General features: G+C 38.9%; 1 protein-coding gene across 3 annotated transcripts in view; it reads left to right on the plus strand.

The window, feature by feature from the left end:
- LOC104600901 (uncharacterized) overlaps window positions 1-16064 on the plus strand; it is a 49955-nt gene that overhangs the window by 21718 nt on the left and 12173 nt on the right. For all 3 annotated transcript variants that reach the window (XM_010264057.3, XM_010264059.3, XM_010264058.3), the window contains 8 exons: window positions 10012-10095; window positions 10180-10421; window positions 10527-10743; window positions 11283-11362; window positions 11450-11534; window positions 13867-13998; window positions 14096-14209; window positions 14308-14355. In XM_010264057.3, coding sequence (XP_010262359.1) covers window positions 10012-10095; window positions 10180-10421; window positions 10527-10743; window positions 11283-11362; window positions 11450-11534; window positions 13867-13998; window positions 14096-14209; window positions 14308-14355 — 1002 coding nt within the window. The remainder of the gene's footprint in view (window positions 1-10011; window positions 10096-10179; window positions 10422-10526; window positions 10744-11282; window positions 11363-11449; window positions 11535-13866; window positions 13999-14095; window positions 14210-14307; window positions 14356-16064) is intronic.

The raw sequence follows: 16064 nt of genomic DNA on the forward strand, positions 1-16064 counted from the left end.
TTGCACGGGCCATTTAAGTCATCACGTGGGTGGGAATTAGAATCTGGTCCGACTTGCCGGTTCGGCCCAGGTTCAGCCTGTGGCCCATCCTTTTTGACTCCGTTTCTTAAGACTTCCACAAAAGATGGTTTAGTCTTCAGGCCAATCGACCGGTGAAATTCAAAAACATTTGAATAACCCATTTTTAATGGCAAATTGGAGCCAAACAGCTTAATGTTCGACAGTCCACCTTCTAAAACAGAGCTGACAGAGAGCAACTGGTCTTCCATAACTTCATGTCCACCTGGCAGCCTTCTGGACATGTCACCATCGTCTCCTTCCTCATTACCTTTCTCCCACAACATTGTTTTAACTTCCAGTGCCAACCAGACTCTCCACCACCACTAGTCGGAGAAGATCTCGGCTGATCTTGGGACCCGCTGCGGATTAGAGCCCTTCACCTTGATTTTTGCCGCTTGAAGAGAAGACAAATTCACTGCTGCAAGTTTCCCTCCACAAAGTACTGCCACTTGGGAGAAAATCTCCTGCTTCCATAGATTGAACGGAAGCCCAATCATTTTTATTTGAGTAGCCTCCACTTCCTCCAACTCAAACTCATTGCAGGAAGGGTTCCATTTCTGCGACAAGGCCCAACCCTCCCGTGTCTGTATTCTTGCTGTGACCTCGAGAGAGCGACCAAAATCCAAAATGGCTGCCTTATTCTCAAACGGAATCATGAATGCTTGTTCTATCACCAGAAGCGTCTCCATGACATTAACTAAAACTCCATTCCAGTCTACCACTTCCTCTTCGAATCTTATCACCTTTCTCTTTTCCCAATCTTCCAAGGTTCCATCTAATACCAGCTTTGGACACACAGTGGCTCCACTTACACCTTTGATCTTTTCTTTCTCCTCCTCTCCAGTCTGTGAGATTGATAGGCTCTTATCTGCTGCAATTTCCTGTGCTGACATTTCTGGTACTTGGGTAGGGATGCTTGTTTTTCTTTCCAGTTCCCACCGCCTTTGCTCAAAATCATCTAGAGCTCCTGCAACCATTGTAGAAAACACTAATGTGGACCCCACATTACTGTGTTCGTATGACAGCAATAAGTTATGATTAGGACTAGTCTTTTAATTATGTTTATCTTATCTTATCTTATCTTGCCATGTAAGCTTTTTAGTCCTTTTACAATTATAACACTATGTATATAAATTTAAAGAGTGGGGCGGCTGTTTCAATACACCAACCACTCTCTCCTTTCTCAAGCCTCTCTACGAGTTCTCCCTCTCCATCTCTCTTCTTCTCACCTCCTCTCCTCTCCTTCTTTTCTTTTATTTTTCTGTTCAAAACCTAAAGCTATTTGTAGTCTTGTACGACTACTTGGTATCAGAGCAAGATCTAGGGCTTCTCATGTGAGTCTGATACAGCTGACCACATGAGAATTGCCTAGGGATGGAAGAATAGAAAGATCTTTCTTCGGCTGATTCTTGGAGGTTATCTACAGCAGCAGTCCAAAGATTGGATCGTACCCTTGACAACAAGGAAGAATCAGAGAAAGATAAGAGGTTCAAGATCAGTTTTGATCAAGACTGGAGGTGGCGATCAGAATTTCAGAGGATTTCTGGTTCAAGATCAGTTTTTTTTATCAAGACTGAAAGAGATGATCAGAATTTCAGAAGATTTTTTATCAAGATCAGTGCTTTTTCAGAATTTCCTAGTAAGATTTTATTCTTTCTTGAGATCGGCAGCAAGAATAACTTGATCTAAGAGGTGCAGTTATAAAAATATCTCCTTTCTATATTCTTTTTGGGCTTTAAGAGAAAAACCTCAAGATTCAGGACTGTTATTGTTTCAGGGAGGTGATCAGACTTGTCTCCCTTGAGTTAAAGTTTATTTTTTGCTCTCTAGAAGACCCAGTAGAGCTGTTTCAGCTGGACTGCTACAGCTGAATCTGATTTCTACTGCTATCAGTCTTAATAGGCCGACTGTCATAGTAATTAGAAAATTTTCTTTTAATGAATCTGAATTCTGCATCTAGACCCACTATTACTAGTTACAGACCCAATAGGCCGACTGTTACAGTAATTAGGAAGTGCTTTTTAATTAACACCTAATCAAGAATGGAGTTTAAGAGCCAAGGGAAGGGTGTTTTTGGGACTGGTTCAGGTAACATGACTGAGAACACTTTCCAGATTAGAACTGTAAAGTTTGATGGGTCAAATTACTTAGAATGGGCCCAATCAGCCATGATGTTCATTGGGGGTAGAGGAAAGCTGAACTATTTGTTGGGGAATATGAAGGAACCAACTAAGGAGGCACACTTATGCTAAGTGGGTTCAGGAAAAGTATTTGGTGATGACATGGCTGTGCAACTCCATGCAGCCAAACATCAGCCAAAATTACTTATGGGAAAAAAGCAACTAAGGAAATATGGGATGTTGTGAAAGAAATCTACTCTTAGCCCCTTAATGTTGCTAGGGCTTGTGAGCTGAAATGTGAGGTTAAAAATCTCAGGCAATGAGAGAAACAGGTCTTTGTTTATTTTTCAACCTTGAAGTCCCTGTGGCATGAAATTGACCACCTTGAAACAATTTAATGGGAAAGTCAGAAAGATGCACAAACTTATAGAAAGCAAGTTGAAACTAACAGAGTATTTGAGTTCCTGGCTAGTTTGAATTCTGAGTATGATATTGTGAGACAACAGTTGCTGACAAGAGATAGTGTGACTCTATCTCGAGCCTATTCCCTAGTGCATAGTGAAGAGACTAGGAGAACAGTTATGTTACAACAGCAGTCCTTCGAATCAGCCCTAGCAGCAGTTAAACCCAAGTCTGGGGGTGATAAGGAAAGGGATATGGAGAAAGAAGCTTAGAAGGACCTAGTGTGTGGACATTGCAAGAAACCTAAACACACTAAAAACACTTGTTGAAAGTTGCATCCACATCTAGTTCCAGCAAAACGCAGAAACAAAAGGAGAATGCCAATATGGCTATTAACACTGATAGTATAGCTTCATTGGCCTCAAGAGGCACTCCTCTAGACACCCTAACTACTGTCCGAACTGCTTTGACACAATTGGAAAGTGAAGTTAGTAATTTAGTACCATCTCCTCAGCCATCATCAGCGCCTCCAACCTCATCCTTTGCTCATTCAGGTAATCGGGCCTCAGCTTATCATGCTTCAGCTTAAAGTAATACAAAACATTATTGGATAATAGATTCAGGAGCATTTAACCATATGACTGGCTTGCCATTACTATTTTCTATCTATCATTTATCTTTCGACAGAGATAAAGTGCCCATTGTTAATGGCTCCCTTGTTCCTATTTCTAGCAAGGGAGACATTGAGTTGTCTAATTCCATTTCCTTATCTTCCGCCTTGCATGTTCCTAAGCTTAGTACTAACTTGCTTTCAGTTAGTAGCATTACAAAAAACCAGAATTGTTCAATAACCTTTTTCCCTGATCGATGTGTTTTTCAGGATCTGGAGACAAGGAATGTGATTGGGACTGGCTGTGAGACGAATGGAATCTATCTGCTTGGAGGGAGTTCTCATCGGGAAGATAGTGAAACTAAGAGGTCTTTTGTTTCTTAGTTTGTTGATCAGGTGATGCTTTGGCATAATAGGTTGGGTCATTTATCCTTTCAAGCTTTGGAGAGTTTGTTTCCTAGTTTATTTGAATCTATCTAGATGTCTAGTTTGAAATGTGAGAGTTGTGAGCTTGCAAAACATTGTAGGACAACCTATTCATTGAGTAATAACAGAAGCAATATTCCTTTTGAAATTGTGCATAGTGGTGTTTGGGGACCTTTATCATACTACTACCATGGGGGGGGGTACAAATATTTCCTGCTATTTGTTGATGATTACACTCATTTTTCTTGGGTTTACCTTATGCGTTCTCGAGATGAGGTTCCAACATTGACCCAGATCTTTCATCAGATGATTTTAACCCAATTTGGGGTCAAAGTTAAAATTTTTAGATCCGATCATGCGAAAGAATATTTTTCAAACCCATTAGCCTCCTACTTGGTTGACCATGGGATTATCCATCAGAGTATCTGTCCTCATACACCACAACAGAATGGGGTTGCTGAAAGAAAGAATAGACACATATTGAAGGTGGCCAGAAGCATTATGTTTACCTCCAATGTGCCTATACGTTTTTGGGGGGATGCTATTCTTACAATAGTATATCTCATCAATTGGATTCCTTCACGGGTTTTTGACATGAAACCTCCATTTACCCTTTTATATCATGATAAAGAGTTGTTTACCATTCCCTTTAAAACCTTTGGTTGCAGATGCTTTGTTCAAATCCTTGGCTCTCATTGTTCCAAATTTGATCCTAAGGCCTCAAAATGTATTTTCCTTGGCTATGCACAAACTCAAAAGGGATATTGCTGTTATGAACCCACTTCTGGGAAGAGATTTGTCTCAATTGATGTCACTTTCTTTGAGGATGTACCTTATTATCCAAGGGTTTCTCCTTAAGGGGAGAGTAGTGAGGTTGGGATTAGCTCATCAGAAGTTCCTTTACTTATCCCATTAAGTGAAGAGGGGTGTAGTGGGGAAGGTTGGCAAAGGTGTAGGGATGTGAGAGTCTATCACAAACAGTGGAGGCAAGTTGATTTTGGTCATCAACAGTCTAGGCCAGCTCTAGTTCCTTCTGCAGATCCGAATCCAGTTACCACAGTCTCTTCACCAGATACTACAGATGAGAGACTTCCCACCATGGAGCCTTCACCTTCATTGAGTGACCTTGACCTCCCCATAGCAGTTTGTAAAGGCAAACACCATTGCACCACATCCACAACTCACTGCATTTCTCAGTTCTTGTTCTATGATCATTTGTCTCCCTCCTACAAGTCTTTTCTTGCATCCATTGCTGATATTTCCATTCTCAGAACAACACAGGAAGCCTTGTCAGTTCCTAAGTGGAAAGATGCAATAAAAGTAGAAATGGATGCCCTCATCAGAAACAATACCTAGGAAATAGTTGATTGGCCTAAAGGGAAGAAACCGGTTGGATGTAGATGGGTGTTCACTGTGAAACATAATGCTGATGGTTCTGTTGGAAGGTATAAGGCTCGATTAGTTGCAAAGGGATTTACTCAAACATATGGTATTGACTACTTGGAAACTTTTGCACCAGTAGCAAAGATGACCACTATCAGAGTCCTATTATCTATTGCAGCCAGTTACTCTTGGCCGTTGTATCAGATGGATGTTAAAAATGCCTTCCTCAACGGAGACTTGCAGGAAGAAGTTTACATGTAGCTGCCTCCTGGATTTTATGGTACAAAGACAAGAAATAAGGTTTGTCGGTTGAACAATGCTTTGTATGGACTAAAACAGTCCCCTAGAGCTTGGTTTGATAGATTCAAACGAGCCTTTGAAAGGTTTGGATATGTGCTGGCCCAATCAGACCACACCTTGTTTATTAAGAGAGTGGATTCTTCCTCAACCTTGCTTGCTGTATATGTGGACGATATTGTAGTAACAGGGAGTGATACTAGTGAGGTTGAGTCCCTTAAGCAACTCTTTCATCAAGAGTTTGAGGTAAAAGATCTGGGAGAACTACGATACTTCTTGGGCATTGAGGTAGTTAGATCCAAGCATGAGATTTTTTTTCTCAAAGAAGTATGTTTGACTTGTTGGAAGAAACAGGAAAGTTGGGTGTTAAAGCCTGTTGACACACCTATTGAACAGAACCACAAGATCAGTGCAGAGGGTGGAGAGCCTCTTGAAGATAAAGCTATGTTCCAACGGTTAGTTGGAAAACTTATCTATCTTTGTCTCACACGACTCGACATCAGTTATGCAGTCAGTGTAGTTAGTTAGTATATGCACTCTCCTAGAACTACTCACCTCATTGCAGTTGAGAGGATATTAGCATATTTGAAGAGGTGCCCAAGTAGAGGCATTTTGTTCAAGAATAATGACGACCACATGAAGATAGAAGTTTACATGGATGCTGATTGGGCTAGGTGTGTTGATGATCGAAGATCTACCTCTGGATATTGTGTTTTTGTAGGAGGTAATCTTGTCTCTTGGAGGAGTAAGAAACAAAGTGTTGTTTCTCGTTCCAGTGCTGAAGCTGAATATAGGTTTATGGCAAATGGTGTGGCTGAAATTCTATGGTTGAGATCGTTATTTGAGGAGTTGGGTATTATTTATGAGAAACCCCTAATGTTGTACTATGATAATTAGGTTGCCATTAATATAGCCCATAATCCAGTACAACACGACAGAACTGAGCATATTGAAGTGGACCGACATTTTATCAGAGAGAGGGTTACATCTCAAGAAGTATTCCTTCCGTACATCACCTCCGACATGCAGTTTGCAGACCTTCTCACCAGGGCTGTTTCAAGAAAGAAGTTAGAGGAAGATCTATGCAAGTTGGGAATGACAAACATCTATTCCCAACTTGAGGGGGAGTGTAGAAAACATTAATGTGGACCCCACATTACTGTGTCTGTATGGAAGCAATAAGTTATGATTAGGATTAGTCTTTTAATTATGTTTATCTTATCTTATCTTATCTTGCCATGTAAGCAATTTAGTCCTTTTACAATTATAACACTATGTATATAAATTTAAAGAGTGGGGTGGCTGTTTCAATACACCAACCACTCTCTCCTTTCTCAAACTTCTCTACAAGTTCTCCCTCTCATCTCTCTTCTTCTCCTCTCCTCTTCTCTCCTCTTCTTTTATTTTTTTGTTGAAAACCTAAAGCTATTTGTAGTCTTGTGCTGACATTTCTGGTACATGGGTACGGATGCTTGTTTTTCTTTCCAGTTCCCACCTCCTTTGCTCAAAATCATCTAGAGCTCCTGCAACCATAATCCAACCTTGCTTCTTTTTCGCTTCTGGTATACAGGTCACTTGCTTCTTTCCATTTCTAAACGCCTCAGTTAGCTGAATGAAGGTACCCTTGTTATTGCTTTTCTTCTCCACCAATTATCTTTTCCTACCACACACCAACTCTCCTTTCCATCCAGGCTCTGTGATGGCAAGTATTGTTCCATCAAGGAAACCTTTGAACCAGCAAATCGCCTCCCTCCCCAAAACTACTAAAGCTCTCTTATCTTCTCTGATTTTAATAGCTGAACCTCCACCGATTTCTTCCATAAGAAATCTTTTCTTTTCCACAACCATTATCTTCCTCCACTTTGTTTCTAGCAGGAACCTTTCCTTCGTCATCATGTTCACACTTCTTTCTTTCGTTGTCAGCAATCACCAATTTCTTCCAGAATCCGTTCTTTTCACCCTTCTCACCCATCCAGAAGGCTGAGAACACTTTGCTGCCCATTCATTCTTCTCCTCTCTTCTCTCCTCTTTTCTTCACTTCTTGCATGCTCCTTCTTTGCATGTGATCTGTATACCAGAAGCGAAAAAGGAAATAAGAGGGTGGGTTGGGTCTAGGAAACATTAGGAAGAAAAACCTTGCTCTTTTAAGTAAATGGTTGTGGCACTTCCCCTTGGAGAATGAGAGATTGTGGCATAAAGTGGTGTCAAGTATTCCTGGGCTTTCTAGGAACGGTTGGGATGCTGGTATTCTGCAAAGAGCCAACCAAACTACACCATGGAAAGCAGAGCATGGTATTCTTCCTCAACCATGCTAGGGATCTCCCTTTGAAAGTTGTGTTCCCTTCTTTGCATGCTCTATCAAGCCTTAAATATAAGTTGTGTTCCCTTCTTTGCATGCTCTAGCGAGGGTTGGAACTTGGGGTTTGTGAGAAGCCTGAGAGAGTCTGAAATCCCTTAAGTGTCTAACCTTTTCAATATCTTTGATAACCTGGTTTTTAATGAGCCTGGGGAAGATAAACAGGAGTGGAATCTCAGTCCCTTTTTTTTTTGATCAATAACACTTTCATTAACTCATCAAAAGAAGATTTACAATAGGAAGACAAACACACTTATCTTCCAAGAGCAACAAAGAACCTCAAGAAAAGAAAAGAAAAGAAAAGAAAGAAAACACACTATAGTTACAGCTTAGCCCAAAAAAGTGAATCCCTTTCTGCCCCTTGTTTAGCTAAACCGTCAGCTAGGGAATTAGCCGATCTTTTAACCCAAAGTATCTTAACTTCCATCTCCCGCACCAGCCACTTGGATTTCCTCCTCTCATTATTGTACTTCCATAAGCCATTGTGATCTTTAATCAGCCACCCTATCACCACCTCTGAATCCCCTTCAATTAAGAGTTTCCTGATGTTCAACTCCTTAGCTTTCTGTACTCCTTCCATAACTGCAAAGATCTCAGCTCTAAGGGAGTCACCCACTCCAATTGGGCCTGAGAACATAGCAGAAATGACCCCATTTTCATCCCTAAAAATCAGTCCCTTTGGGTAGTTTACTTGTAAATCCTTTTTCTCTTCATTAGTGGCATCTACCCCATCCCATCCTTCCCTGTAAAAGAAGTTTGGTGTGGCCGGGCCCTATCCCCGCCAAAAGTCAGTGCTTTCTGTTGGGAAGCAGGAAGCTTATCATGAGAGCATCAACATGGTTGATTTGTTGCAAAAGAAAATGCCAAATTGGTGTTTGTCTCCCAATTAGTGCATTTTATGTAAGTTGAATGGTGAGAGTGCTTTCCATCTCTTAATTTCCTGTCCTTTTTCTTCTTGTATTTGAGTATGGTTCTACTCTCTTTGGTTGCAGGTGGATCCCTCCTGTTAGTTTGTGTAGAGAACACTGATGTGGGCCCCACAGCTATGGTCCCACTGTGTTCGTAGGGTAGAATGTGTTCTAGTCATCCTAGGGTTAGCTGGTGGTCAGTTGGTTATTTCAGTTGTTATTTATTTCAGTTTTATTTTGTTCTATTTGTTATGTAAATACTAAGGGCAGATCTATCCTTTCCATGTAATGAGCATAACCTATAAATACTAAATAAGAGTGGTGGCGGCAGAACATTCACATTCTGTCCCTCCTTTCAACCCTTTGTGTTCTACAGTTCTCTCTTCTCTTTCTCTTCTCTTCTCTACATTTTCCTTCTTTTTTCGAACCTGAAATCTATTAGGGTTCAAGGCTGATAGCAGTCTTGAACTTCTACTGTTTGAAAAAGACTCTTTAGCTCATCCTTTTTGAGAAGCACAAAATGAAGAGGCAGAATTTTGTGGAATTGTGCTAGAGCAGCAATTGTGTGGACTGTTTGGGAGGAAAGGAACTTAAGAATCTTTTGAGGGTAAGGAAAGAAACAAGTAATCTTGGAGACTGTTACAGTTAGAGTTGCTAATTGGGTGAAGACTTTGAAACTATTATCTGAGTTGCTAATTGTGTGGACTGTTTTTGAAACTGCAGATTTTGGTTGCCCTTTCTTCTTCTAGAAATCAAAAGGTATCGGAGGTTTGGTCTCCCCCAAGTGAAGATTGGATGAAATTTTGACAGTTTTGGTAATCCGGGTCCCTGTGGAATTGGAGTGATTAGTGATGGGAGTGGGAACATTTGTGGCTTATTTTCAGGGCCTATTGAGCAGGGTGATTCAGTGAAAGCTGAATTTAGGCAGCTATTGGTGGGGTGAAAAAAGCCAAGGAAATATGGATTTCAAGATTGATAGTGGAAGGGGACTCAAAAATAGTCATTAGCTGGCTGAAAAAAGGAGAAGGGGTATAATGGCACTTCAGAAATGAATTCAGGTGGTTCAAGATGCTGTCAAGACATGCAAATTCAGTTAAGATGGGTTAGGAGGTCTGCTAATGGTTTGGAAGATGGATTAACTAAAAAGTGGATTTGTTAGTGAATTTTATTTTACTATCAAAATAGTGTACCAATAAAAGAAAAGAGGACTGTCACATGTCCAAGTGTTCTCTTCTTCACTTGTAAATCTCTCTCAACTTTCGTCTTTGATCGTGTTCTCTCATCTTCTTCTACTCATTATTTGTTTATTACTTTAAAGTTGTAAATTACAAGTTCCTTCGTTTCAACTTATCATGTATAATATCCAAGTATTTCATCACTCTTACAAATTTTTGATAGTCAATAACCACTTAATTGACTGTTTTTACATTTTTTAATATTGTGATTCAGGTCAGAGTCTGTAGGGAGAAGTCAACGGGCCATGTATATGCAATGAAGAAACTTAAAAAATCAGAGATGCTTCGTAGAGGGCAGGTATATGATTATCTGACATGCAGGGAGTTGTTTTAGTTACTTTGTTATTGTGCTTATTTTCAATTTTCTTTTGAACCTGTTTAGGTTGAGCATGTTAAGGCTGAGAGGAATCTTCTTGCGGAGGTTGATAGTAATTGCATTGTCAAACTTTATTGTTCTTTCCAAGATGAAGATTATCTGTATCTCATTATGGAGTATCTACCTGGTGGAGATATGATGACTCTACTTATGCGGAAAGATACATTAACTGAAGATGAGGCTAGATTTTATGTAGGAGAAACAGTTTTAGCTATTGAATCTATTCATAAACATAATTACATCCACAGGTTTGGTTTTTTATTTTTATTTTTTGGTCAACGTCATGTTTCTGAGATCCCAAATAGTCTTTTTACTAAATCAGAATACTTAATCTTTTCTGACACGTTTAACAGAGATATCAAGCCTGACAATTTGTTGCTCGACCGATATGGTCATATGAAGCTGTCAGATTTTGGACTTTGCAAGCCATTAGACTGCAGTACCCTCCATGAAAAGGATTTTTCTGTTGGACACAATCTTAATGGAGCATTGAGTGATGAACGGCCTGGTGTACCGAAGCGCACACAACAGGAACAACTACAACATTGGCAAAGAAATAGAAGGATGCTGGTATTTCCTCAGTATCTTGTTCCTTATGTTTGTGTTATTGTTCAGGGTGTACAGTTTCCTTATTTATATAAAAAAACAATGTGGTATCATAATTATGTTTCTTGCAATCATATGAGAACTGTGTACATCTGTCCCTCCCAGACCCAGCAACGGCGGGAGCTTCATGCACTGGGCTGTCCATACAATCAAATGAAAACTGGATTTGTCTTGTTTATATTTTTATATTCTTTAATGCTTCCCATATGTTCATTGTGCATGGAATTTTCATGCTTAATATGGCATGGAAGCCTTTGGAGATTTTCATGTGACTGTTTATTGGAGTTTCGCTAGAGAAGTAATATCAAGATTTTAAAAGACTACATCTAAGATGATCTCCCCCAAGGTGAGGTGGATGAACAGGAAAAAAGGGCGGAACAGGTCCAACAGGAGAAGTGGAACAATGTGATTGTGTGGTGGTGTTGAGTTTGAGGATTCTGTTTCTTGCTGTTTAGTATGTGGCTGTGTACATTGTGTGAACTGTTGATGTTGAAATGCTGCAGGCTTATTCTACTGTTGGCACACCTGACTATATTGCTCCAGAAGTTTTGCTGAAGAAAGGCTATGGAATGGAATGTGATTGGTATGTACATGCTTGCAAGTTTTTCATATTGCACATACTTTTATAGTTTTGTATAATGTGATTTTTTTTGTTTAAACTTTTCCACAGGTGGTCACTTGGAGCCATCATGTATGAAATGCTTGTGGGGTATCCTCCTTTTTATTCGGATGAGCCTATGTCAACATGCAGGAAAGTAAGATTGATAATTCTACTAAATTACCACATTATTTTTATTTGATTTCTTTGCATTTGTAAGACTAAGTTTACAGGACATTGTACATTTTTATTGTGTTTACCCCTGAACATTGTGTCAGCACATAAAGTTTATTTATCTGGTTGAAAACTCTGTTAAATCTCTCTACATCTTTCCAAAGATGTGCCTCCTAGTATACTTTTTTCTATAGGAATAACACAAATATAAGATTCTGTAGTTATACCTTGAACATGTTTTGCATTTGTAAGTTTCTAAAATGAGTTCATGCTATTCCAGATAAAGTTTTGGTGAGCTCATTACAAGATGATCCTTCACCAGCACTTGGTATAAATCATGTCTAGGTCCTTAACTTCCCATAATCTCATTGTTTAGTGTAGTAGTGGCGGAGGGAGATGCACAGACCCCTTATTGGATACATGCAAGAGGGAGATGACTAAGGTGAAAATTTTGCTTTTGTTGTGCTATGATTAGTCAACATCTTAGCAGATGTCCTGACTTGCATCCTGGGGTTAGGGAGGAATGAAGTGTGATGCTGTGCTTCTATTTTACTTTATTGGTGGTTGTTGCTTCCATAGACAGGATGCAATCAAATTGGATCTACCTCCATCAAAGTGCAATTCAATTAGGAAATGACCTGTCCAATTTGATTAAAAAATTGATTGCACTTAGGGGTTTCAAATTGAATTTGGATCTGGTTGATTCCTTGGATTTTGGATCCGATCTCAGTAGGTTAGGTATTCTTGGGGATTTTAAGTTTTCTAAGTTTTCTTCCCCTTGTAGTTGAATAGAATATGCTGAATATCAAAATTCCAATTCAAAATGCTGTGTAACCTAAACAGAAGCAATTAAATCTTTCCAAAAGCATCTGAAACCTACAAAATTTTTCTTGCTACAAACAAGGTTTAAAATATTGATATACCCCCCCCCCCCATATGGCAGAAGGGGTGTGTCAATGTTTTGAACCTAACACATTTTATTTTTTTAGTTTTTTTTTTTTTAAATTCGGGAAGAGGTGGGAATAACATTTATTAACAATTGGAATAAAGTTTTACTTGTCAAAACAAAAAAAAAACATTTGGAATAAAGTTTTTTTTAAACCTTCGAAGCAATGTATTGGTGACTGGCTGATATGATAGGTATCAGCCAATATGGGCCAATATGTTGCAGAATTTTGATCCTTGGCTAGGACATTCGGATAAAGTTGGTGTTATCCCCTAAGAGAAGCCCTGATTTCCTTTTTTTGGAAATCAGTCTGCTTTCAAGCTTGAATTCTCAAGTGAAATCCAACTTAAATCCTTTTTCAAAAAAAAAAAAAGAAAAATCTAAAAACAAAAGGTGACCACCTGAACAATAGCTGTATATGAAATTCTCTAAATCCACAACTCATTAGATACAGAAATGATCATATCAAGAGTATCAGTATAAGATATGTGTATAGATAGACTTACCTTGTTTTGAAGTTTTTCGTATGTCAAGTCTTTTCCTCCATGTAGCTAAATGGTTGGATCTTGGCCTCTTGGAGAGTTTTTTGAACAGTGAACATTTGAAAAAATCACTATTATCAGATCAATCGACTTTTGTTCATTTAATGATTGGAGCGATAGAGCTTGAAATCTTGCAATGTCAACCATTGATTCTCCCTTCTGTGTTCTGAACAGTCTCTAGCACAAGGCCGTATGCACTATGATTCATTTTAGGGTTTGGATTGTAGAAAGAACATATATATAATATGAAAATGGAAGTATATATGCACCAAAACCAGTATATATAGTATACATATAAAATTCAAGTGGACTTAGATTTTAATCGGATTAAATATGGTTAAATACCTATTCAATCCTATTATTAAATGGATCTAATCTGTAAAGCTCAATTTCAATCCATTTAGAATGGACCATTGGAATACAAAGTAATTGGTTTGGGTCTCATATTCGATTTTGAATTTCTAGACTCTGTTGACAGCCCTATCAATAGAGGTTCTTGGTTTGGGGATCTCCATTAGGATCCCCAGATGATTGTATTCTTTCCTTTTTCCTGCTTTTCTTTGCAGTAATAATTTTCTGGTTATCAGTACAAGAATACTGGCTTGTTGAGGTGTGTGAATTGAGGCTCTGCAGTTTCATCATCTAAATAGTGGATCATCTATCTTTAAATTCTGTGTTTTTTCTTTCAAATATTTGTCGAAGTTTTAGTCAGATCAAATATTACTGTCATTGGTTGTATTATGGCATGGAGATACGACATTTTTTGGATACTTTTCATCAGTCCCTTACTGTCACTGTCTCATTGTCGTCATTGTCGCCATAAACAGATAGTAAATTGGAGAACTCATTTGAAGTTTCCTGAAGAGGCAAAGCTTTCTGTAGAAGCAAAAGATCTTATTAGTAAACTCTTGTGCAATGTTGAGCAGAGGCTTGGAACGAAAGGCGCAGATGAAATAAAGGTGTTGTGGTTTGTTCAATGCTAGAATTCTTGGGTTTGTGCCAGAGTGGAATTTAAAATTGAGGAAATTATGTGGTTGAATTATCTGCCAATTTCAGGCCCATCCATGGTTTAGAGGTGTTGAATGGGATAAACTATATCAGATAGAAGCTGCATTTATTCCAGAGGTAAAGGACGAACTTGACACACAGAACTTTGAGAAGTTCGAAGAGGTACAAATATATCTTCATTGTGTTGGACTCATCCCATATAGCAAAATGTTTAGAGTACTATATGTTACTAATAGTGTCTTATTCTTGTGTTTCTCCAGTCTGACAACCAGGCACAGACTTCATCAAAGTCAGGCCCCTGGAGAAAGGTAAGGGTATTGATAGCAAGTGCGGAGGTTCCATTTATGTGCATTCTGAGCATTGATATCTATATATATTCTCGTAGATACTCATGTAATTGATAGTTGTTTTCATTTAACTTCATATTTGATCAACTTCCATTGCTCATTATGTGCCATCCCTTCTTTTTCTGAACTACTTGAAAATAAAACTTTTGTCCATCTTACTCTGTTTGTACATGTATATTTCTCTTGCTGATCTGGAAAGTTAAATGGATTTGTTTAATTGAGCCATTAAAAGGATTCATAGGAGTATTCCAGATTCAACATGGAATTTCCTTGACAAAGGTTCTGTTTGCACAAGAGCTGGTTATTCCATCAGCAGATACATGGGGTCAAAATTCTTCGTCTAACATGGTCATCCACCTGATCAAAACCATTTGAGAAAAAGGAACTTGATATGGAAAATCTAATTGAGTTCATTTAAGTAAGAGTTGCACATTGGGTGCCAGTATGTGAAGAGTTTTATGGTGTGAGGATGGATGGTCTTCTAAGAGGTTGGCACATCATTGCTAGTGAGCCACTTAAAAGGTCACCAAGGTTGATTAATTGGCATCCCCTGAGGCTGGCAGGTTCAAAGTCAGTTTTGATGCTTGTTGTTTAGGCAACCCTGGTGAGTCTGGTATGGGAGAGGTGGTAAGGGATGAATGAGGAACCATAATGTTAAGTTATTCATGAGTGTTGTAAATTCTCTAAGAACAGAGATGCTGTCACATATTCAAGGTCTGAAGCCTCTGGTGCAACTGAGATGGTGTAATGTGAACATTGAAGGAGATAGCTAAGTGGTTATTAGTTGGCTTATCTTTGAAGATGAATCTCCTTGGAAGTTTAGAGCTTTGGTAAGGGAAGCCAAATCCTAGGGAAGTATTCTGAATACCCTAGCTGATAGCTTTGCAAAGATCTGGTGTAACTAGACAAGGGTGTTTTGGGGAATGCCAGGTCCTAGGTCTCAGTTCTTCTTCTTAGTGTTTGGATTAGAGAAGAAGGTTGGAGAGAAATGGGGTGGCAGCAGTTCTAACAAGCCCTAATCTTATTATTTCTAGTAGGGTTTAAGGAGGGATTACAATGGAAAATCCGCCCCTGATTTAGTAGGCAAGACAGGAAAAGAAGGAAAAAGATATTAGTACAGTAGAGGCCCAGGCCCATTAAGCCTAAGAAAGAAACATTAAACATAACCACATAACATAAACAAATAGAGGCTCAACCTCACAAGCTAGGTCTCACAATACTCCTCAAGCTGAGCATAGATATTTTTCATGCTCAACTGGGATAACAACTCCATAAATCTTACCTTGGTGGTGAGCCCTTTGGTAAAAACATCAGCCAGTTGTCTTGTAGACGGAAAATAAGGAATAAAGAGGTGCCCAGGAACAATTCTTTCTTGCACAAAGTGTCTATCAATCTCAATATGTTTTGTCCTATCATGTTGGACTAGGTTGTTAATAATGTTGATTGTAGCTTGATTATCACAATACAACTTAAGAGGCCCAGTCACATCTATCCCCAACTCCTTTAGAAGAATCCAAAGCCAAAGAAATTCAACAACTCCATGAGTCATAGCCCTATGTTTAGCCTTGACACTTGATCTTGCTACAACTGTTTGTTTCTTGCTACTCCAAGTAACAAGATTACCACATATGAAGGTACAATATCCAGATGTAGACTTTCTATTTCCAAGA

This window comes from Nelumbo nucifera, chromosome 3, assembly GCF_055504915.1.
Source record: "Nelumbo nucifera cultivar China Antique chromosome 3, China Antique-T2T, whole genome shotgun sequence".
Lineage (NCBI taxonomy): Eukaryota > Viridiplantae > Streptophyta > Magnoliopsida > Proteales > Nelumbonaceae > Nelumbo > Nelumbo nucifera.